Source organism: Salvia miltiorrhiza, unplaced genomic scaffold, assembly GCF_028751815.1.
Source record: "Salvia miltiorrhiza cultivar Shanhuang (shh) unplaced genomic scaffold, IMPLAD_Smil_shh original_scaffold_455, whole genome shotgun sequence".
Taxonomy (NCBI): domain Eukaryota; kingdom Viridiplantae; phylum Streptophyta; class Magnoliopsida; order Lamiales; family Lamiaceae; genus Salvia; species Salvia miltiorrhiza.
The window spans coordinates 166,481-189,873 of NW_026651553.1; the positions used below are offsets into that span (position 1 = coordinate 166,481).

General features: G+C 40.0%; 2 protein-coding genes and 1 non-coding gene across 4 annotated transcripts; 2 read left to right on the top strand and 1 right to left on the bottom strand.

The window, feature by feature from the left end:
- Positions 1-4,418, top strand: LOC131004799 (extra-large guanine nucleotide-binding protein 1-like). Its single transcript, XM_057931559.1, has 8 exons — positions 1-1,538; positions 1,630-1,770; positions 1,856-1,960; positions 2,067-2,252; positions 2,543-2,717; positions 3,043-3,311; positions 3,413-3,576; positions 3,696-4,418. The coding sequence occupies exons 1-8, from the start codon at positions 420-422 to the stop codon at positions 4,285-4,287; spliced, it is 2,751 nt and encodes a 916-aa protein (XP_057787542.1). The 5' UTR covers positions 1-419; the 3' UTR covers positions 4,288-4,418.
- Positions 4,419-5,451: 1,033 nt separating this feature from the next.
- On the top strand, positions 5,452-5,524 carry TRNAA-CGC (transfer RNA alanine (anticodon CGC)). The gene has a single exon. It is a non-coding gene; the product is annotated as a tRNA-Ala (tRNA).
- A 432-nt stretch (positions 5,525-5,956) lies between these two features.
- Positions 5,957-22,064, bottom strand: LOC131004800 (uncharacterized). 2 transcript variants are annotated; one of them, XM_057931561.1, is made up of 16 exons: positions 21,585-22,064; positions 16,065-21,021; positions 15,754-15,942; positions 15,336-15,450; positions 13,774-14,827; positions 12,674-13,121; positions 12,060-12,113; positions 9,137-11,975; positions 8,932-9,045; positions 8,316-8,446; positions 8,036-8,128; positions 7,650-7,919; positions 7,211-7,564; positions 7,009-7,120; positions 6,794-6,869; positions 5,957-6,716 (listed from the first exon to the last, which is right to left on the bottom strand). In XM_057931561.1, the coding sequence occupies exons 1-16, from the start codon at positions 21,851-21,853 to the stop codon at positions 6,617-6,619; spliced, it is 11,175 nt and encodes a 3,724-aa protein (XP_057787544.1). In that variant the 5' UTR covers positions 21,854-22,064; the 3' UTR covers positions 5,957-6,616. The 2 variants fall into 2 exon arrangements, with proteins under 2 accessions (XP_057787544.1, XP_057787543.1); XM_057931560.1 differs by having other exon boundaries at positions 7,009-7,123.
- Positions 22,065-23,393: the final 1,329 nt, after the last annotated feature.

Below are 23,393 nucleotides of genomic sequence, written 5' to 3' on the forward strand. Positions count from 1 at the left end.
CTTTCGTTTCCCACCTTGCTTTGGAGTCAAAATTTCATGTAAACGCGTTGATGAAGACAAATTGGGTCTTTGAAAAATTTGATGAAGAATTGGTCTTCAAGCAGCCTTTCCCACTTTCAAGTCTTCGTTCTTACCTCTCGGAATTTTCCAAGTCTTCTTCTTTACTACCAAATCCCTATTAAACTCCATTATTTTTAGTGCCATTCAGTTTTTCTCCGACATTTCCAAGTTTTCCAGTTAAAGGCAAACATAAAAGACGGAGTAGCATTTTTCACAGTTTCCCTGCTGAAACAGACAAAGGGTCTTTATCATGATTCATCTTCTGTCGTTCTGATGTGAAGCCGAAAATCCAATAATACGGTGCTGGTTATGTGTGTGTGAGCTGATTTTGAGGAGTGAGCGTTGTTCAGTTAATAAATATGACTAGCGTTTTGAGGAATTTATGGCCCGGCTCTTCGTCATCGAAGAATGACGATCACGATGATGAGTACAGCGTGGAGTACTCCTTCGCCGTGGAGTACAGCGGCCCTCCGGTCAGCCACGAGATTCCTCAGGTGGTTCCGGTGGACGTCCGCCGCATTCCCACTGCCGCGGTGGCTGCCAATGCCGTGATGATGAGCAATCTCGCCATACCGATTCTTCAGCCAATCGGTAGAAAAGGCGATAAATCGAGCAATAAATTGTCACTTGATCTGAAATCGAGTGAACCTGCGAGGTCTGGAAGAATTTATTCGAGTAAATTGGATAGCTTTTCGGAGAAGGAAAGTGCGGTGGAAGGCAGAGCAGGTGGTGCCTGCAAGGTATTTGATGAAAGCCCCAGCAGCTCTGGCACGCTGGGATTCTCTGATGGCCGCGATGATTCCAATCAGCTGTCGGGAAGCTCGGATGGTGAAGAACTGGACGACGAGAACAAGGCGAATGTGTCTTATGATAGCCTTTCCTACGCGAGCACGTGCAACTCGATAGAGGAAGTGGGAGAAGAATGTGAAGCAGAAGCTTCTGGCGCAGGAAACAGAGCGCCGGTTGTCACGTTCCGTGAGCTGTCTTCGTGTGATTCTGCGTCCGAGGAGAGTGACCATGACGAGTCTGCAGTATCACCGGAGAGGCCCGTGTTAGTTGAGGACGTGAAGGGGATGTGCCACAGGTGCAGCAGGCGCAACCGGTTTGGAGAGAGGGAGGTTTGCATCGTCTGCAATGCAAAGTATTGCAGCAGGTGTGTGCTGAGGGCAATGGGGTCGATGCCTGAAGGGAGGAAATGCATCTCCTGCATTGGTCACCGGATTAATGAGATGAACAGGGGATCGCTTGGGAAACGTTCGAGGATGATGAGGAGGATGCTGACACGCGAGGCAGTTAAGCAGATCATGAGCGCGGAGCTGTCATGCCCTGTTAACCAGCTGCCGCCTGATCGGATCTTTGTGAACGACAAGGCATTGTCGATTGATGAGCTGGTTATGCTGCAGAGCTGCCCGAATCCTCCCAAGAAGCTTAAACCTGGGAGATATTGGTATGATAAGGTGTCTGGATTCTGGGGAAAGGTGAGACTGAGAGGTGTTTCTTGGACCTGGATTAATTTTGTATGTTGTTTTGTTTGTGAAATAATAGTTTTTGTTTGGCTGAATTGAGCAGGAGGGAGAGCCGCCGTGCCAGATTATCAGTCCCCTGCTGCAGGCAGTTGGTTATCAGATTAGGCAAGATGCTAGCAATGGTGACACAAACGTGCTGATCAATGGACGGGAGATAACTAAACCCGAGCTCTGGCTGCTGTGGGTATGTCTTTTGTAAGGATTCCGTTGACGAGATATTGTTTTGAAGTGTAGATGAGAGCTGAGCAGTTTCTTGGTTATGTTTGCAGGCTGCTGGAATCCGGTACGAGGGTGATCCTCACTTTTGGATCACTGCAGATGGATCGTGTCAGCATGAAGGCATGAATAATGTTATTGGGAAACTATGGGAAAGGGTAAGGCACATATTTGGTTATCAAAGTTTGTCTTTGTGTTTAGTGACTTTTCACTTGATGCATAGTATTATTGTATGGATACTGATTGTGCTGAATTTTCCCACAGAAACGAGCCAAGATGTTATGTATGGCTCTGTCTTTGCCATTTCCTTCTAATATGGCTAATCCTGGTGGCGAAGACTCCATTAGAGATAGGGAAAATGCTAATGCAAAGAGGATAGAGCGGAGCATGATGAATAAACTTCTCCTAGTAGGCTGTGATCAGTCTGGAACGAGTACGATATTCAAACAGGTGAGACATAGGTGATGGAATATAATCTTCTAGTTTTGGTTAAAGCTCAAATTTGGATTTAGTTGTTGGTAATACTAAGATGTTCTTTCGCTTGAAATTTGTAGTCGATTTGGCTCTCTGAGCTCAGAACTACTAAATGTATGCTCTGTGATATGAAAATTTTGTTTGTTTCAAAAGAAGCAAAATTAGCAATAAGATCCAAAGGTGCAGTTTAACAGATGTATACAAAGCAAAATTGCATAATCCTATTATCTGATGAATCTGTTTGTTTGCCTCTTTGTCGTATCCAGGCCAAAATTCTGTATGACGTCCCTTTTTCAGAAGATGAGAAGCAAAGCATCAAAATCATGATCCAAAGAAATTTATATAGATACATTGGTATTCTTCTTGAGCAGCGAGAGCATTTCAGAGAAGAAGATGCGATGGAATTAAGAAGGCGACGTACTGACAAGCCTGGTCCTTCAGGTACACATATAATTAGTTGTCTCATTGGCATCAGTTAGTTATCTCTTAGATAATTATGTCCTAAAAGAGGGCCTTCCTCTCAATAGGCCAAGCATAACTTCCACATAGATATAGGATAATAATATGAATCCAAACTTTCACAGGTTTGTGTGTTCTTGTTAATCACAAAATGTGATTCTCTGTAACAGTTAGACACTACAAAAGCAAATGTAACATACACATCCTACACTTTTTAGAGTATTTATGCATAAAAATCCAAGCATATGCATAAAAGAATCCTAGTTTGGTTATATTTTGTATAACCAAATCTTTTTGTCGTCTTCAGATTCTGAGAATCCTTCACTGATGGCAGAGGAATCTAACCACATTGATGAGAAGAAAGCTTATTCATTCAGTCCAAGGCTGGAAAATTTCTCGAGCTGGCTACTCCAAATCATGATGACAGGCAACTTAGAGGCTATATTCCCGGCTGCTACTCGAGAGTATTCACCTCTAGTTGAGGAGCTATGGAAAGACAAAGCTTTTCAAGCCATTTACAAACGGAGGAACGAGCTGCCTATGCTGCCTAGAGTTGCTAACTACTTTTTAGATCGAGTGAGTTGTGCTCTGTGGTCTTTACTCTTTAAGATGCTACTTCTTTCGTTCAATCTTGATTGCATCCACACATATTTATAAGCTTCTTTCTGTTTCAAAAGGCAGTTGAAATTTCGCAGATGGACTATGAGCCGTCTGTACTGGATATCCTTTATTCAGATGGCGTAACATCTTCAAATGGAGTTGCATCCATGGAGTTTTCTCTTCCAACGTCGTCTCAGGATGGCTACATGGAAACCCTAGATCAGAACGAACCACCGATAAGGTGAGTTGCCTCGGATGTCTGATTCACTGCATTTCGAATGCCACATCCCAACATCATGAATTTTGAACATTTGGTTGAAATAATTTTTTGTTATAATCATTTAAATTTTGTGTATGCAGCTACGAGCTCATCAGAGTTCATGCAAGCAGCCTCGGACAGAACTGCAAGTGGCTGGAGATGTTTGAAGATGCCGACCTCGTCCTGTTCTGCATCTCCCTCACGGAATACGCTGAGTACCACGAAGACATAAACGGGACGCTATCAAACAAGCTGTTGGAGACCAAGAAACTCTTTGAGAAGATCATCACTCATCCGACCCTCGCTGAGAAACACTTCCTTCTCGTCCTCAACAAGTTCGACCTGCTGGAAGAGATGATCGACCAAACTCCCCTGTCGCAGTGTGAGTGGTTTCGAGACTTCAACCCGGTGATCAGCCAACACCCTCACAATCCCAACAGCAACAACAACCCTTCCCTGGCGCAGCGCGCCGCCCATTATGTGGGTGTGAAGTTCAAGAGGCTGTTCTATTCCCTGACCGGGCAGAAGCTGTATGTGGTACGAGCAACGGGGTTGGAGGCCGATAGCGTCGACAAAGCCCTTAGGTATGGTAAGGAGATACTCAAGTGGGAAGATGAGCGGCATACTACTGTGAGCTTGAATCCAGATTCCAGTGAGAGCATTGATCCAAGTTCCTCTGCTTACAACTCTTAAACTTGGAACTAAGTTGCCCTTTTCGAGTTTTGGAGACATCAAATGTATATATACATTCAAGTTTTTTGTGTAATAAATTTGCAAATGTGTTGTATTTCACATTCGGAATATATTAAAATTCTTTGATTCAATAGAGTACATATCAATACATGAAGAAAACATCCTTATACAAATATACAGTGCTGCTACATTTTGATTCAATAGATTCTACAAAGAGCTACCCCCTTTTCACATTGAATTCAAGAGGGGGCAAACCGGTCAAGCAGCAACAAAACGATTGTTTCCGGCATGGTATCGTCAGGGCTCGCCGGAGATGAAGAAGAGCCATGTTTTGGTTCTTGGCTTTTCTCATCGCTTTTCCTAAAACTTAATGGGAATGGGTTTTTTGCTCTCACCTTTGCAAACATTCCTCTCCTAGATTCTCCAATGCAAGCTTCACCTGCAGCTCCCATTTGTGTTTTTTTTTTTGACACTGAAAAATATTTTCTTTTGCTTTTCTCTTCTTTTCTTTCTCATGGATGGGAATGTATTTATAGGAAAAAGTGATGAAGGTTGAAGTTCACCACACACACACAAGATATTTTTGTGGTGTAGCAAGAAAATCAATGTGTGGAGGCCTTAACACGCGGATATATATGTTCCAAGTATATTCCATGAAGCATGATTCAGTATATTTTTCTCAAATACGAGGGTCAACAAAAGCATGCAATGCACACATGCTCTTTTGTGCTATACGTGTGAATCTATATACGTCAATAGAATATGCAAAACGAATCATGCTTGTGCACTATAAGATAAAAAAATATTGTCGAGGGAGGCTTGCAATGCTCTGCTACCATTCATTCGCTGTGGTCCAAATATCAAGATGAACACTTTTATTGGCTCAATTTGCTGGGAATTGATAGAGGTTTTTGTCACATACGCTGATGACGGGATTGAAAAGCACAAAGCAAAAAAAAAGAAAAGAAAAGAGGAGTATTGAGATATTTTTTTTAGATATTTATTGGGGGTTGTTTAGGGAATGCTTAAAAAGTTAATCGACTAGTGAAGATTTTAATTTAGAAGTGAGAGGGGATGTGTGTCACTCTCATAAGTGAAATGAGAGTGAGGAGCTCTACAGCTCCATCGTAGTCAAATATTATAATATCGTTTCAAGTATCGTATGGGGGTGTAGCTCATATGGTAGAGCGCTCGCTTCGCATGCGAGAGGCACGGGGTTCGATTCCCCGCACCTCCATCCCCTTTTCTTTCTTTTTTTTCCCGGTTTTCGACTTGTAATTAAATTTCCCTCTCTTATAATTTCTTGTAGTTTAAATTTTGTAAATTATATTTCGGTTGTACTTGTACTGTACATCAATAGCGCCTAAATTGTGTCAAATGTCTACAATATTGTTCCAATGCTCACTACTTCAATTTATACATTACATTTTCAATATTCTTATTCTAGTTCAATATTGTTTGTTGTTTAATTCAAAATAATCAAATAAAGAAATAATATACTCAATATAAAAATTATAGAAACCGAGATTAAACCCCATTCTGTAAACACCGGTTACAAACTAGTTATTGTCATTTTCCTTTCTAAATTTGGCCAACTTTCACTCTCTTTTGTCTTTCTCTTCTCACATCCAACTATATTAATTATTTTCATAATTTTAAAAAAAATATATATATAAAATTCTAATTGCAAATAAATTAAAAATAAATAAGAAAAATAAAGGTAGTCGTTAAATTAGAAGAAGCCCTAAAATTTCTAGCATGACCTAAAGATTAGCGCTAACTCCAGTCTCATTAATAGGAGTTCCAAACATAAAACAGATAAGAATGTTTAATTAAGATTACAAATAGTGGTTGGCTCAACGATCATATGATTTAGGAAGGGACTTCAAATGTTGAACCGAGTCGCTACAGCTCTCCGACCCTTTCATTTCCCAACTGCAGGTGAGAAACATCCAAATTTGAATCAAGAGCCACAGGGATCCCACATGACACAGACGCCGTCATGGCGCCTTCACACTCGTGATGCTGCATCTCCAACTAGGATACGTGGATCGTGCAAGAAGCACAGTCCCGGAAGTTCTTCAGCCTTCAGGATCACAGAGAGCACTGACATAGCCACAACGCAAAGCTCTCTCTCTCTCTCTCTGAAATTGAGCTGAATTTCTTTCAAGGGAGCTGCTGCATTTATATCCAAGGAATATACTTTCGTCTGCTTGTTGCATCCTCCGTTTGGAACGGTGCTGTCTCCTCCTTGAACAATTTGTTCTGCACATGGAGGCATTTTTCCAAGGGCAAACTTTGTGCTTCCTGATGAATAGCCTTCTCAAGATCAGATCCAAGGCGTCCAACCTTCGTACATATTACAAAGGTTGTCTATATTTGTTGCTTGCCTAAGGAGAAAATCTACTTGCTCTGGGATGCTGATTTCCCTGAGATATCCACGGATACATCTCGTATCAAAATTCAGACATTTTATACCATTCATTACGAGGGAAGCAGAAGGTACCTGTTATCAGTAATATCTTGGCCATCAATTTTCATCTCTACTCGCCTTAAGACTGAGACTGCATAAGCATTTTTGCCTGCAGAATGGAGCTTCCACTTTAGAGGATGTTAAAGCAAATAAGGACAATTAAGATTTCCAGACAAAATACAGTCTCCTCTATAATTGTTGCACATAATAAGTAGAGCATAACAACTCGAGTTTCGAATATGGATTACCCCTGTGGGGACGATCAATAGTCTCTATCTGGTTGGAGGAAGTTTTCTGCAATTCCTCTTCGACCTTGTCTTGGTCTAATATAGACTGTTCATCTTTCACAGAAGAACTTTCCTGCTAAGAAAGAAATGTCTTTAGGCCGTGCTGGATACATCAAGCAGTGAACAGCTTATAACATCATGACAGAGCACAGATATCAAATACCTGATTGTTGTTTGAATCAGTTTCCCCATGAAATGATTCCAATACTTCAGCCGCACCTGAAATTGGTTCAGTCACATCAAGACGACTGAAGCTATCTGCAAGACCTGCCTCAGCAGATGTAGCACCTGATTCTGCATTGCCGCTTTTGATGCTTACTGGTGGAGATATCCACTCACTATCTGGCAAAGCAAGTTCATTCATACCAGCAGAAGCCTCATCATTATCTCCATCGGATCTGTTGAACATCTCCGTCTCTTCAGTGTCATACTGAGAACCAGGATGTGCAGCATCTGCCCTCAGTGGATCAATTTCCTGTGATCTTACTTGAAGACTTTCTCCTACTCCCTCAAGAGCCTAGGATAAACATAACAAATAGCCTAGCATCATTACATATTAAATACTAAATCACATAGTTATCAGGATATATTCATTTCATTACTTTATGAAGATTGCCAGCATGAAGACCTGCAGCCCTTGCTAGCCTGGTCAGAACAGAGTAAAGCCCCTTGACAGACGATGTAAGTGGTGGTACCAAAGGCTTGATAACTTGTAGAGCTTCCTTGACTCTATTATGATAAGATTGGAATATAGCTTGTCCATGAATGGGAGCTATCTCCAACTTAGTCTCTTTCTCCTGAGCCATAGCATCGGTCATTGCAGCAACATCCTTTGAGAGCAGAGACTCAAGCGGAATAAGGACTGCATTAGCCTATTCAAGTTCCAAAACAAGAGTGGTTAAATACGGCACTTTCTTCATTTGCCTATCCAAGATCAGCAGGAGGAGAAAGAATCAAATGAACAAGAATTTCAAGCCCAAAAGTAAACCTTTGTAAGATCTTTCATAAGAGAAGAGTGTAAAGCAGCAGCCTCTTTCCCCAAAATGTGAACATCCTGCAAACCTTCAGTTATAGCCAAGACCTGCAGCATACACGGAGGTCAGTTAAGAAGCTCGTATCTGTGAGTGTATTTTATAGGTGGATTTGAAAGTTCTATGGTGCGACATTTTAGCCAATTGCCTAGACATACATTTTTATTTTTCTGATTTTGAATTAGCACGCCAGTTGACTCTCAAATCATTTTTACTATTTATTAATATGCTACTTACCTCTTCGAGCATAGAACCACACTCAGAAGTCAGAGCACTATGGCCTCCAACAATGGCCACATATGAAGATAATGCCACACTGGCTTCACAGGCAGAATCCCTCATTGCAATAAGAGTGTTCTGTAAATCACCTGCAAAAGATGAAATATAATAAGTGCAGACTCTGACAAACTAAAAAAACTAGAACTCCATGAACATGAAGTGCTTTAATACCAAACAATCCAAGACTCTTCACCAATATCAGACACACGAAATAAATGCTCCAAGAACCCTTGAATTGTGTTAGAAAATAAGAATCTAAATCATGTAATTTGGTTAATAGAATTTATATTAGTTAATTATATAGGCTAAACTAAGATATCTCAGTACTGATATCAATATGACAAAAACCCAACATGCCCACGCACATTACGGTTTTTCAACAGTAGTACTGAATTGGAACACCAGAAGTCAGGTTTTTCATCAATGATTAGATATTTCCTATGTGAAGTGTAAGAGTAGTCAAGGCAGAAAACTTTGTCAAGATCAATGTGAAAATATTTCAGGTATAAAAAAAAGTTACTGAGTTGGTTGCATCTAATATTATCTTTACTGGAAAGACAAGTCGACAAGTCACCTGAAGCGGACTTGGATTTCACTGAAGCAATTGAAAGTTCATTAGTTGCAGAAATTAAACCACTCGAAGCTGCTTCCATATTGCTTTGTGCAAGCATCCATTCCTTCTCAGCCCCTGAATAAAAAATAAGAGAAACTATGAGATCCTGGGAGGACATCTATGGATTAGTATTGCAATACTGAATGACAAAAGAATTCAAACTAACGTATGAAGGAATGGTAGGCAACATCCAATTTTGTTATTGCACTAAGACAAGATTGTTGCCAATTTCCACCATCTGCTCCAGCCCTCAATGCGGAACTTTCACTCATAGTCCTGTACAAGCCATCCCTTGAAGCCTCAAACTCTAAAATCGAGATGCAAACTTGCATTATATCTGATGCATTTTTTGAAGCTTCCTGCAAAAATTTCCGCCGTTTAACCAAATGGTCGTGGAACTCAGGTGGTATTCCAGCATTTCTAGCCTGAACATTTCCAGCAGAACCAGAATTTGGACCCCCACAAGCCCAGCTCATTGCCCTCTCAAGCTGCCCTTCTGCGGTCACAGAAGTTCCTTCACAGCATTGCAGGCATTCCAGTGACCTAGCTATAATGGAAACTGATGATCGCGTACTTTCCAGAAATCTTGCCCTATTAGTATTCAATATAACAGGTAGTAAGTTATCGCCTGCAAAAAACTTATGTGAAATTAGCCTGGTAAATTCTGAGGGTCTTGAGTTAATATTATGCATCCACTCCATCTGAGCCACTTCCAAGCTGGTCTTCAGAAGTGCATCTTTAAGTTCTTCAACCTGCCTTTTCATGCTAGAGGCTGCTGATGTAGCTGCTCTAAGAGTTTCGTGTGCATTGCAGTACTCTTCAAGAATTAGCTGCACTCTTCTAGCAGCACCATAATCCATTTGAACTATATCTTTTTCCAGATCCTTAACTGACTCGCTCCTTTGCCTCATAATCTCAATTTCTCTCTCCAATCTTTTCAAAAAGATTGGAGCAACTCTATCTTTCAAATATTTGGTAATATGCTCCTGAAACTGAAACCTGAGCTTTTTCTTTACTACATCAACAAGTTGATCAAATCCTAAATTCTGATCAAAAGATGCAGCCATAGCTTGTATGCAGGAATCAAGCAGAAGATCCACCATATAAACTTTCCAAATAAAGAAGGCATGACCATGCAGTGAACCAGGCAACTTCCATATATATTCAGATACTGAGCATCCTGAATTTATGGAGTCCAAAAGATAAGGAATTCTATTTGAGCTATGTGAAATGGGCCCCATCGAGGACAACAATGCTTGATCAACAGATTCCAGCTCAGAGAAAGGCTCGAGTATGGCTGCCAGAAGTGCTTTCATTCTCAAGACATGTGGCTCCTTTCCTGGTTCAGCAGTAAGAAGAGATTGTAAGCGAAGTTCCGAATCAAGTAAAGCGCCATTAACATTTGCTTCTTTCTTCGTAAGAGACGAAGTCCGCAGATCTTTATGGTTCCATGTCTGATGGAGTTTGTCCAGCTGCACTCTGCAAGCTTCTTCTTGAGATGCAAGCTCCTCAGCCTCTTCCCAGGATAAATGGTCCCTACCCTTTACAGAAGCTTCCTCGAGAGCCAACTGCTGCTCAGTGATGAGACCTACCTTCACAAAGTAGTTGGACTCGAGTTCAATCAAGGATACTCTCTCGAGCTCAACCTGGATAAGCTGATCAAGAGCTGTATCTACAGATCCGCGAATCTGGGAGATTGATCCAAAAATGTCCATAACATCAGACTTCAATGAAATCGCAGATTGTATCACACTGGGTACAACTGCTTCAATCGCATTCCCAAGAAGGTTTTTGCAAAGCAGAATACTGGTCTTGAAAATAGAAGTCCAGCTCCCTTTCAAACTATTAGGATCAGCCTCGGTGCCCGAGATATCCAGGCCAACAAGGTATTTCAGCTCATTAAGAAACTCGGTTACAAGTACACAGTTTTCTATTTGCTCTTCTAACTTACAGAAAAAAGATCCAAGATCAGACTGTGAGCTACGGTTTGAATTGCTTTCCCCTACAAAATTATCCAGGCTCTGTTGCATTTTAAGCTTGACATTAGAAAACAGACTTATTACTGCTGCATCTAAAACATTCAGGAAGCTTTCTTTCTTCTCTTCAATTTCCCAATTGAATAAGGTGTTGGATGTTCCTTCATGAACAGCTGGTTCAGAAAAAGAGGACTCCTCTTTTCTCTTGAGACCGGCATGCTGCATACAGTTCATCAGGGAAGATAAAAGACGTTCCTTGGCTTTTGACTCAGTTTCGGGACCAATAGAAATCACAAGTCCAGCACACTCTTCTTCCAACCTCTCAATATCTGCAGCATACTTTGCTGCCCTGACGCAAAGCTCATCATAATTGTTCTTAGCAGAGCCAAACCTATCAATGAGTCTGTCATTGGCAAGTTCAGCACCCTGCCTTCGAGCAAATGATGTAATATCAGATGACAGATTATTTAAAGAAAGCAAAACTTGCGCCCAACCGTGCACTGGGCTGGATGTAAGGTAGTTCAATGGGAGGAGTCGCTGCAAAACTAATGAATACATTTGGAGTGAAGCAACTGCAGAAGAAAGCCCATCGTCCAACTCAGCTACTAACTTAGAAACTTCCCTATCTATATCGTGGCACTGAATTTGTGTGGGTTCAGGAACTACAGTCAACGGAACTCCGGCTGCTGTAACGGCAGCTGCAAGAGACAAAACTTCATTCGAACCAGTCAGCTTTATGCAGGCATTGATCTCTGGAATTGAACTGCTTCTTAAAGCATCAAGAATCCTTCCATGCTGCTCAATCCAGGTTCCTGCCTCTCGGCCTTTTTCCATTACTATGGCCTGTTCCTGGCTTAACTGATGAACCTGTAATTCAAACAAGGCACGGTTCTTTTCTGAATTGCTGGTTGCTTCAGCAACAAGTGATTTTGCGGATGACTCGTATTGAACAAGTTTTGATCGTTCTTGGTCCGCTTGATAGAAACGACTTGATACAATCTCATAATGGTTCAAAATGCTGGCAAACATCTACACGAGACATATAAAGGTCAGAGAAGTTATATTTAATTTCACAAACATAGAGATAACCAATATTACAGTAATTTAACAAACCTCCATGGCTGTTTCAATTGCTGGTAAGGTAGAAACTAAAAGATCATGATGTTCCTGGACACAAATTAACAACAGCACGTCATATAGAATTTATAATATGACATGTAGTTGTGTTAAACAAGCAGGTTTTGGAGTAGATCATACTCGATAAAATATAATCATTGGAAATGTTATCTAGAATTTTGAAATACAAAATATTTGCAACGAACAAGCCTGTTGCTCAGTGTAATCAAGAGAACACATTAGAATGCGAACAAAGAAAGCAAGTATAGTTGGGATTTTCCTTTTCAAACGAAACACAAAAAAAAAAACCCTCCAAGCTGTAGTATCTTCTTTAGAAACAAGAAATAATCACAGTGATAACAAATTCTTGATGCTGAAGGTCATCAATCATACATAGAAAGATATAGAATAATAATATTCAATTAAGAGAAGCAAGCAAAATGCAAATCGCAACTTGGTCAATGGGCTCCCATGAAGCAACATCTTCAAAAAAGTAAAAAAAAAAACATCAAGTGCCGTATATATAGTGCTAGTGTTCTGAGGAAGACCTAAGTTGGAAGCAAATGTTTTGAAATAGAACAGTTGGAAGTAAATATTTGTTATATGAATACCTGTAAAGGAACATGAATTTCTTGGACACGTGATGCGAATAGGCTTAAGCTCACGGCTAGTTCCATGCCTTTTCTCTCCTCACCAACAACAGCTGCATCATCATGAAAATTTGCACGTGTCCACTCCACAAGTGGATCCCACACAAAAACATCTAACAACATCAAAATTATATCCTTATTCTTCCTTACAACACCTAAAATAGCTTCACAATTTGCCCTGAAGGAGCCTTCAATGCCAGTTAGACCTAATGCTGCTTCAATTGTCTGAGTAAGGCGGAATGGAACAATTTCAGGGATTTTCAACCTTTGCCCCTTGTCAAAGCATACATTATAATCAATATGCAAAATATCCCCTGTAGAAAAGTCTATAAGTATGTTATCCAGGTGTCTATCACCTAGGCCAAGAATGTGGCCCACAATACTCATTGCTGCTACACTTCCAGAAAACCTGCAAAGGAACCAAATAGCACAAGTGAAGTAATACATAACATTCAACCAAATTAGAGAAATGCCAAATTTCACCCACACCACAGCTTAACATGTCCAAAAGCAGGCTAAGCAGCCTAGTGTAACAGATTAATCAGAAAGCACGACAGAATCCTATGGCTTCAAGTCAAAACCCTAATATTCACTGATCTTAAGGGTTCTCTTTCATTCAAAATATGCCAGCAATTGGTGCATCTTTCTCCATTTACTCAACCCAAATTTTCTGTGGAGCAGCGGCCATAGATTGCATTCTGAAACCACCATTTCTTTCATTATGAATTAAGACGGTAAAGAAAACAACTAAAAAAATTTCACATCTCTCCCTCTACTCAAGTATTATGGTCAGTACAGTGACAGTACAAATAATGCCATAGTATTATCAGAAATTCCCAATAAGCTCCAAACTATTATGCAACAAACTTTAGAGCGACTGAACGGAAAATAAATCAGCATATAATGAATGCAGAAAGAGAGCTGCTGCTAGACATCAATGGCACATAGAATCCATGAAGAAAATAAGATAAAAAATAAGATATAAAAACCATCAAAGAAGCATAAATTGAGTATCCTGAGCAGAGAACATGATTAAGGTATTTTCGAGATAACACAAGTACCTTTTCAATTTTGAACTGAAGGCTTTAAATCCTTCACTGGCGCACCAGAGCTCCTGATGAAGAAGTTTCTTAGGAGTCTCGTTCATAAGATCTATAAGAACTTTTCGCTTCACATCATGAGGCCAATCTCTTCTTGATATTACTCTTCTTATGCCTTTCTCTTTAAGTGCCGGCATAATTTTTCCATAAAACATGTCACTGGGCCGAGGAACAGGAGGAGGCACTGCAGAATTTGTACCAGCACCAGGTGCAGAAAGCTGTTGTAGCTGGGCTCTCTTCTGCCATGATTTGAAAACAGAATAGATGCTGATCACATTATCCACCCACTGGATCAATCCAGCTCGTCCGCTAATAGGTGTTACAGAGTAATAACGTATACCAAGTGACTGCCTACGTGTTGCAGATGATGACTGCAGAAAACCATTTACAGATTGCAGTAGCTGCATAATTCTTGCATCAAGGCGCAGGTCTTCTCGTCCTTTCAAGAGATATGTATACTTCAGACCATCAGAACCCATGATAATGAGTTTTTTTGGCTTCGTTTTGGTTGGTAAAATGGTTAATTGTTCAGAGAAAGAAGCTATCATTATTATTTCCTGGTGAAAGCTGTCTAAGAAGCCTTCTGATTCAGATAACACAATTTGCTTCTCAAGACCAGGCATTGGAGCATTAGAAGATGACAGCAACGCCAACTGTGGCGCAACTTCTCCGAAAGAAATCGAGGACTTCCTCTGGTAAGATGCCAAGGATGTAGCAACAGCCTCAAATGGTCGCCAAACCTCTCCTAATGCTGCAATAGATGCAGGGGGCGTCTTAAATTTTGCTAGAGCTGATCTAATTTGCATCTGGTACTCCTCAAGAAACCAAACTTCATGAGGTGTTTCAGGTTTCCGAGATGTAGAAGTCAAACGACGCTCTAATACCACAACAATGGGAGCCATCATAGCCGAGTACTTCGCAGCATTAATCTTATTCTTCTGACCATGAGTGAGAGTAGTACTTTCAGCAATTCGTGCAGCCTCCTCTTTCAACAAACTTATGCGCCTCATCACATCTAATGGACAGCAAAATACGAAAGCAGGTAAAAATACAACACTCAAAATCATTGTCTCACACTGTCTGAAAATGAAGCATGCATATCATTTATGAGGAAAGATGGCTTCCAATCACAATAGATTAAAGCAGCTTGACAAAGAAGGGAAAACAATTATGTTGGCCATAGGTGCCTGTCCATACCATATTCCTCATACCAGCAACAATGGCTCACCATCATAATAGGTTGAAGTAATTTGGCAGGAGTGCGCAATGACCATATGGATTGCATGTAAATCTGGATTTCCATCAAGAAATGCTAAGTGTATATATCCATATTATGGTCATAATACATTCCATGACTAGAATCCTCCCGAAAACCAGATTACATTATCTTAAGCCACAATTATTAGCAGCTCGTAAAATGCTATTAATAACTACATCTGATAACCCGACCAAACCAAGTATCAAGTCAAAGTAGCAACATGGAAGAGACAGAGAGAGAGAGAGAAGGCGAAAAAAACTTTCACCTGGATGAAGATCCTGGAGTGTACCAAGCCACAACTCCTCCCAAAGGACAGTTACATTTTCAAGCTCTTTAATAATCAGCTGAGCATCATGCACTAAATTTGGATAAAGCTTTTTCTGCACATCAAAAACATGCAAACTTCATGTACAATTTCTCAACACCAAGTGGATGATCTTGTATGATGATAGCTAAAAGGGGGGGGGGGAGTGATTAAATAGGATTTTATCTCAATGAGTCTCCTGCCCCCAGGAGTATATCATAATAAAGCTACATCTGATAGCTTTGAAGGTTAATGGTGCCTTCATACGGCATACCTAGTAGCTATATGCCATCCTTACTACAGCAAGTTATCAAATAATTATTACCAGATTAAAATGTGTAAGGCAAGTTCAAACAATATAGTAAAGATATTTCCTAACCAAGTAAGCAAGAATTCTCTGCAGCTCCTCAGAAGGTCCCTTCTCTGGTGAATTTGCATCGACGAGGGTTGGGTATACTAGTGACCATGGAGAATGTTTAGCCAACATGGCAAGCAACGACTCTAACTGCTTTCTGACCACTTTTTCTGGATGAGAACTTAATCGAGCAAACAACTGAGGTGCTATTTCCTTCAAGCATATAAAATGGTATCAGTATTACATTGGGGATGGGTAGGGGAAAGAAAAAAGAAGATTAGACCAGTATTACAAAACGATCAATGGTCAGTCATGAATTCATAAATATTAAATACCTGCCATGGTAGCAAAGGGACCTTTGACAGAGCTGGTTCAAGATTATCTTGCAATTCAACTCCATAGTTGACCAGAATGTCTAGTACATAAAGTGTGGCCCTCAGAGTGTAACTCACATCCTTATACTTCAACTCAACATCATGCCAAGTTGATTGACAATCAGAACTTTTAAAAGATGAACATGAAAGATAATTAATAAATGCTTGAGCAGCTTGACCAAAGAGAGAAACCCTTCTTTTCCGCAAAGACCACCAAACATCAACCAGATCAGCCACCAACGGTACTAGTTTGTCCATACCCGCAGCGATGTTAGCAGATAGAAAACATTTCTTCAACTGAGAAGATAGTGCAGCAGATAGGTCATCCCTGCTACAGTTCTCTGCCCCAGGTACTCCAGCAGCAGTTTCAATAACCTCTATTATTTGCTGCAGTAAAGACGTCCGTTCATTCTCACAGTGCATGCCTTCAGTAACAAAAACCTTACCATCTGCACTCTCTTCAAGTGACTCCTGGTAAGATCTTTCTGGAATTAGCTGTAGAATTACTTCTCTAACACATGATTTCTCTTCTTCAGTTAGAACAAATCTATCAGGTTGAATTTCAGGAGCAAGAATGGGAGAAAAAGAACAAGAACGAAGAGCTGCATCTCCATTAGAAGAGACTGATGTTTTAGCTTGAGTATAACACCATGAAGCATACAAAATCCAAGACTTTCCCATCATTGGGCACAGAAGTGTCGATGACTTTCTAGCAGTACCCACAAGTTCATCTATGATAAGATCTAATCCAGATTTTGAACCATGATTACCTTCAAAACCGGCAAGGGTGTATTTGCTTGGAGAAGGAAGTTCACTCATGCTAAAGTCTGCTTGCATCTCATAGACAATATCCTCCAAATTTTTATTTATACAATCTCCAAGCAACCAGTTTGAAAGTTTTAGGCAGGCCTTGGCCTTCAGAACATTCTCTTGAGAAATGCATGCTGTAGTTGAAGAAGACACCATGGAAGGGCGCACAAAAGACCAGGCATTTTTATATGCATCTTCAAGCTTGCCCTCAACTCGCATGAGTTGAATGTTTTCATATTCGAGACTAGAGATGAAGTAATCACGAGATGTTTCATCAGAGTATAATAAGGCCTGCTCTTGGAGGTAGTTGATGAGACGGGTAGCTAGCATTAAGTTTCTCTGCTTTCGTGCTAAAATCACTAAATTCTTACAGAGTTCAAGAGTGACCAGAGAATTTGGGAGCGTATTCTGACAAACACGCAAAACATTAAGCCACAAACTGCAGTCCTGGTGGACTTGGTTACAAGGAAACTGCATGGTTTCAATATATGAGCTTAACAATGATGGTAAGTGTTTGCCCTGGCTGTCTCCAAGTTTGCAACCCTCCTCAAAGGCAGAAATGCAATACAACTGATTGATGAGTGGTGCTGCCTCCACCAGTCCATCAAGTGGCAAAACAGACACTGTCTCTTCCAACATTAATTTAGCCTTTTGCAATTCATGCGACACTTTTTCCACCTTCCTCTCATTGTGGTGAAGCATTGCTTGCAAAAGCATTTGCTCACTTCTTTGCAAAGCCAGCTTGGGATCGAGTGTGAGTTCATTGCTACTTTTGGGGGTCAAATCAAGGTATGACCAAGCTGCCTGGAAATCTCCCTCATCAAAACGAGCCAAGGCTTGAATTGAATTTAATTCATTCCCTGTTGTAGTCAAAGCACCAGAATAACTCTTCCCGGCATACTTTGCACGAATATTTTGCAGCTCCAGCAGCCAAGAATCAAGAGATTTCCAATCAGAAATAGCTGTATAACTCTCAATTATACGTGCAATGGCATACTGTACACCATCAGAACCCATAGAAGTGATTGATTCTTCAGACTGTAACAAATTAATGAAGTGAGCAGCTGCCTTTTCATGCTGGCCCCTTGCCTGATAAACAAGCCCAGTAATCCATGAAAAGTGCCTCCAGTCTGTATTATCTATAGAGCCTTGGGTTTCATTGGCAAACAAGGGAGAGAATACCATGGCTGCCCATTTTTGCAACCCAATCAAAGCCTCTGGTTCATACATCTTACACAAAGCCAGTGCCATATTCTGTATGATTCTCAAAATATCTCCACCATATCTCCCTCTAATAGTCTGCAGGTTTTCACTCACCTGGACTCTAGACTTATCTATCAGTGCAGAAGCCACGATGTTGCTATTATCATGCAAACGTATCATGCAGTAATGAATTGTAGCATCATGACATTGGATTGCAACTCCAGCATCCATCATTGGTTCACTTATTCGCGAAAACCACTCCTCACAAACTTTTTTATTAGCCCTGAAAAACAATGAACTATTCTGAGAGGTGGATGGTAAGACCATTGACCCTTCATATGCATTATATACATTTTTCTTCAAGGCCTCGACAAATTCTAGTAACAATCTCATTGGCAGTAAATGAGCATAAGAACCTATTATATTTAAAGCTCCATCATTTTGTGATGTCTCCAGCTGTAACAAATGAGAAATGTCAAGAAGCATACGCTCCAACGCAGCAAAAGTTTGAGTTGGCCCCCCAAGATTAGTTCGGAGACGAGTTGTAATGCAAAACCTCGCTGCTTCATGTACAGCCCACCAAGCACCAGCAAGATGATTAACAGAACAAATTCTTTCAAGAATGTCTTCTTCAACTTTGATGTCCCACCATAAACCACTAGCATCAATATTTTCTCCTTCCTCTGCCTGAATGTATTGGTGGTTCTTTTTGCTCCGGGCAGTATGAATGAGCCGCTGGATCCAAGAGGATAGGGGCACTTTCCATCTCTGTGAAATATAACTCAAGATAGAAACAAGTTGCTGCGAGTGGAATTGCTGGGGCAGTTGCTTTAGGGCAAAAACTTGCTTCCAGTGCAAGAAAGATCTATCGGCCAATAGAGGAAGTTGAGGCTGGCTTGTATTAGCTGCTCCAAAACCACAAAGACCACAAACATATACTGTTGTAGGTAAAACATGAGAAAGCAACTTAAGATATACATCTTTTAATTCCTTTTCTGGATCACCAAGTTTTTCAAGGATCACTTCAGCAATAATAGGGAAGTGCATGGGATGGATAATTTTTGCTCTTAGAAGCATCTCAAGAACTGTTGCTACTAGATATCTCACTTCTGGTTCCCTATCTGAAGCAGCAACCAAAGTTGATAATAGCAAAGCCTCGGTAATTTTCCAGGATGCAACTGCTTGACAAGGGTAAAATGGAGCCTTTACATTTCTATATATGTCAATAACATTTTCACAAAAACTTTGCATCCATTTTAGGGCTTCTACTTTGACTGCCAAAGGAGAAGAACTATCAAGAGCTCTTATAAGTAGGTTGGAGTACCTCCTCACATGACCAAGAACCTTCGCTGGATATGGAACTCTCACGTTCTTCTCCTCCACGTGTGTCCCAGATGATGTATCATGAGAACACATAGCACTATTTTCTTTTCTTATGGAGCACTTGCCCATGAACTCAATAGCAGCAAGCCTTTCCAACGTTCTTAGAAGAGTAACTTGCAATAATACACTGCTTTGGATCGGAAGGCTAAAGGGATCAAACTTATCAATTAAAAAGGGTACCAACTTTTCTGCTCTGCCAACAAACCAAGCATCAGCTTCTGCTTGTCTAATGAAACTATCATCTCCTCCTAAAGAAACACAGCTCAAGAGTACTTGCAAGTCAAACTTAATTAACACAACCAATTCAGATTTAGAATAACCTCTAGAAGCTACTGTCTTTTCGTGTCCATCCCCCCTGTATGAATTATGTTCAAGCCTGCTCTTCAATAACTGTAACTCTTCAAATATAGAATCAATGGCTTTCTCAACGACATCATTTTTTCTATGTTGAAGTAAGAAGATATATGTAGCAGCAGCACTTCCAGTCACGAGGTGATTTGGATGTAAGCGGAATTGAGATATGGGTTGATCAAAATGTAGTATCTTCTGTACAGACAATGGTGTAAGACCAAGCTTTTGAAGTGACAACAACTGCAGATTAGTTTTAAGAGCACCATGAACCTGGAAAGAAGAAATTCTTTTGGTATGAACTTGATTTGCATTTTCCAATTCTAAACTTTGGAACAATACATCCACTGCAAGAGAGTAAAATGTAGAAAACCTTTCACCCAATATTTCTGCTAACAACGTCAAGCACCTCCAAGAATCCTCAACCCATTTCGACCATCCAAATTTTCTTCCAATCATAGATAAGCATCTTAGTAAAAGAGGCACCATTTGGGAAAGGGGTTCACCTATTTGTTCAAGAAAATTTATTTCCAGTAAACCAGATGCCAGGGATTTTAAAACTGTACAGAAGCAAGATAGCAGGGAAAGCAATCTTTTGAATTGTTGAGGACTACCAGGACTTCCATCCTGGAGTAACAAATCCATGTCGCCTAAAAACTTTGAAAGCAATCCCAGAGAAAATTGCATATTATTTACCCAGTGTTTCTGGAATTGTAAGAAACTATCCATAATAACACGCTTATCGGATTCAACAACATCCGGAATCATTGCCCACCCAAGAAGAAGATCAACAATGTCCATGAAGTGAGGTTGGAAAACTCTAATAAACTTCAACGAAATCAATGTTAATACACCAAGAATCCGGGGCAGTACACTCATGGAGGTTCTCTCATCCTCAAGAAGTTCCTGGCACGCTTTAAGAATTGGCAAAGCATATCTCTCAACAGCTCCACCATCTCCAACATTAAGAAACTCATGAAGGCTCTCCAAAGCTAGTTCTGAAGTTCCATTGCTTGTATTGCTAAGAGAGGGCAACGACCAACCAATAAAACGATCAATCAAACTGCCAAGTAAAACATTGTTCTGCCTTCCATTTGAGGATAGCAAGAATGAACTCAACATGGAGCACAAAGCTCCATATGCTGCAGCTGCTGCATGACGCACTGAATACAATCTACAGGACAAGTCCAAATGAATAAACCAATAAAACAAGCTACAAATTATGCAAAACACTAAGCACTTTAAATAGCAGTCAATATCGGTAACTGCAATTGGATTGAATCATATTCAGACTATATGGCAAATAAAACTTTTATTTGCCATATAAATGGGAAATGGCAAATACATTTTCATGAATCAAAACGGTGAAATCAGGTATGGAAATACTAAATGGCTAAGCATCAAGCGGTACCAACAGGCATATACACAACCATTCCAGCTTTAATATCTCGACTGAACCTATGTCGCATATCATTTCCCTTAGACCTCATACTAAATAGAAGTTCACAAAAGCTCCATCAGATTGTGTCATGCTTTAGAAGTTCACAAAAGCTCCACTGTGGATGGGCACTCATCTAGTAATAAATAGAGAGAGCAACAGCCTTCCAGACTGATACTACCTATAAATATACTATCCAAACTGCAATGATTCGCCTGGAAACTGATTGTTACAAAGCAATATTTTAAATATAAACTCTACATAGCAAATGTCGAGAGAGAGAGAGAGAGAGAGATTACTTATCGGTTAGCAGCTGAGAGAAGCCTTGAGCGAGGAAGGAGGCGGAATGCGTAACTAGGAGTGAGTTTGGAGGGTAAAGCACAGCGCGGTGAAGAGAGGTGATGGCGGCGAGGCGCGACGATTCGTCTTCCTCAGAAGGCGGCGACACAGGCACTGCAGAAGAAGAAGAGGAAGAAGTAACCGCCGTTTTGGTGGAGTCGTCCTTGGGCAGCGCCGCCGTGAGGAGGGCCGCCAGTTGCTGCTGTTGGTGGTGGAGGCCTTGCATCATGTCTCCACCGCATCTCTCTTTCTCTCTCCCTACTTATTATTAGAATCGAAGAGCTTCATTATTGGTTTTCACTTCCGTCGACCGCCGCGGCACCGGAGCAACAGGAAATTCGAAGTTTTGCTTGATCTTCTTTTTCTTTTCCCTTTTTTTCCTAATTACTATGGAGTTTGCAGTTAGTAAAATATTTTGCCGGCGCGGTTAATTCCAGTCCAAATTGCGGTAGCAGCTGCCGTCAAATTAGTGTTAAGCCGACCCAGCCACGGCCCAGTCACACATTTAACATCCGGCCCAACTTCTTTTATTAGCTATACACTTCGGCCTAGGGCTGGAAAAATATACCGAAAACTCGTTATACCGACCATACCGTACCGTAAAATACTGCAAAATACTGAATTTAAGGTATACCGGTTTTTTTGGTAAGGTATGATACCGTACCGAGGATTTACGGTAAGGTAAAGGTATGGATTTTCCAAATACCGGGGTATACCGGTGTATACCGATACCGCGGTATATACCGAAAAAATCAATAAATATCGTATTAAAGGTATATACCGGAATACGGTATGATACCGGCCGTATTACTGGTATACCGAATATTACTGCATATAATGGTGATGCGGTATCATACCTTATTCTGGTATACCTTAATATTCGGTATATACCGGTAATAAGGTACAATACCTTATTCTGATATACCGCAGTTGTCCGTATATATTGGTATACCGAAAATCGCGGTATATATCGTATCAAAATCTATAGTTTTAAAATATATAATATTTATTTTTATGTTTATATTTTTAAAAATATTTATAAATTTTAAAAAATGATGTATATAATCTATATTATGTGAATATATACAATTGTACATGAATTTACAAATATCATCAAATGCTACAAAAATAAATAAAATATACTATATATATAGTATAAGTCATACAATAAAATAAAATTGTTTATTTTGATATTATAGTATAGTTATAATATATAACTAAAATTATTGTTTTACAATAGATTATACATCTAACTTATAATAGTTACATATATAATAGCATAGTTATAATATTAGTATTATATTATAAATAATATTACGTCTAACATATAAATTATAAGTAACTTATAACATCTATATAATTTACTATATATTACATGAATGCATACAAGTATGCGAATATAAATATCATCAAATGATATAAAAATGAATAAAATATAATATAGTATGTACTCCCTCCGTCCCGCGAGTCTTGACACGTTTGGGTTCGGTACGGAAATTAAGGAGTTGTAGATTAGTGTTTTAAGTGTGTAATTAATAAAGTATAAAATTGATAAAGTAGGAGAGAGAAGGTAATAAAAGTGATAAAGTAAGAGATAGAATATAATAAAGGTGGTATAGTAGGAGAGAGAATGTAATAATTATTGCCCAAAAAGGAAACGTGTCAAGATTCGTGGGACGGCCCAAAAAGGAAAACGTGTCAAGACTCGCGGGACGGAGGGAGTAAGTTATATAATTTAATATAACTGAATTATTTATATTGATATCATA

Coding starts and splice junctions, on each gene's coding strand:
- LOC131004799 (XM_057931559.1), top strand. CDS start 420: ATGACTAGCGTTTTGAGGAATTTATGGCCCGGCTCTTCGTCATCGAAG. Junction 2,718..3,042: donor TGACAAGCCTGGTCCTTCAG/GTACACATATAA, acceptor TGTCGTCTTCAG/ATTCTGAGAATCCTTCACTG. Junction 3,577..3,695: donor CAGAACGAACCACCGATAAG/GTGAGTTGCCTC, acceptor TTGTGTATGCAG/CTACGAGCTCATCAGAGTTC.
- LOC131004800 (XM_057931560.1), bottom strand. CDS start 21,853: ATGATGCAAGGCCTCCACCACCAACAGCAGCAACTGGCGGCCCTCCTC. Junction 15,943..16,064: donor TCCCTTTGCTACCATGGCAG/GTATTTAATATT, acceptor ATATGCTTGAAG/GAAATAGCACCTCAGTTGTT. Junction 8,129..8,315: donor GTGGTTCTATGCTCGAAGAG/GTAAGTAGCATA, acceptor TGTATGCTGCAG/GTCTTGGCTATAACTGAAGG.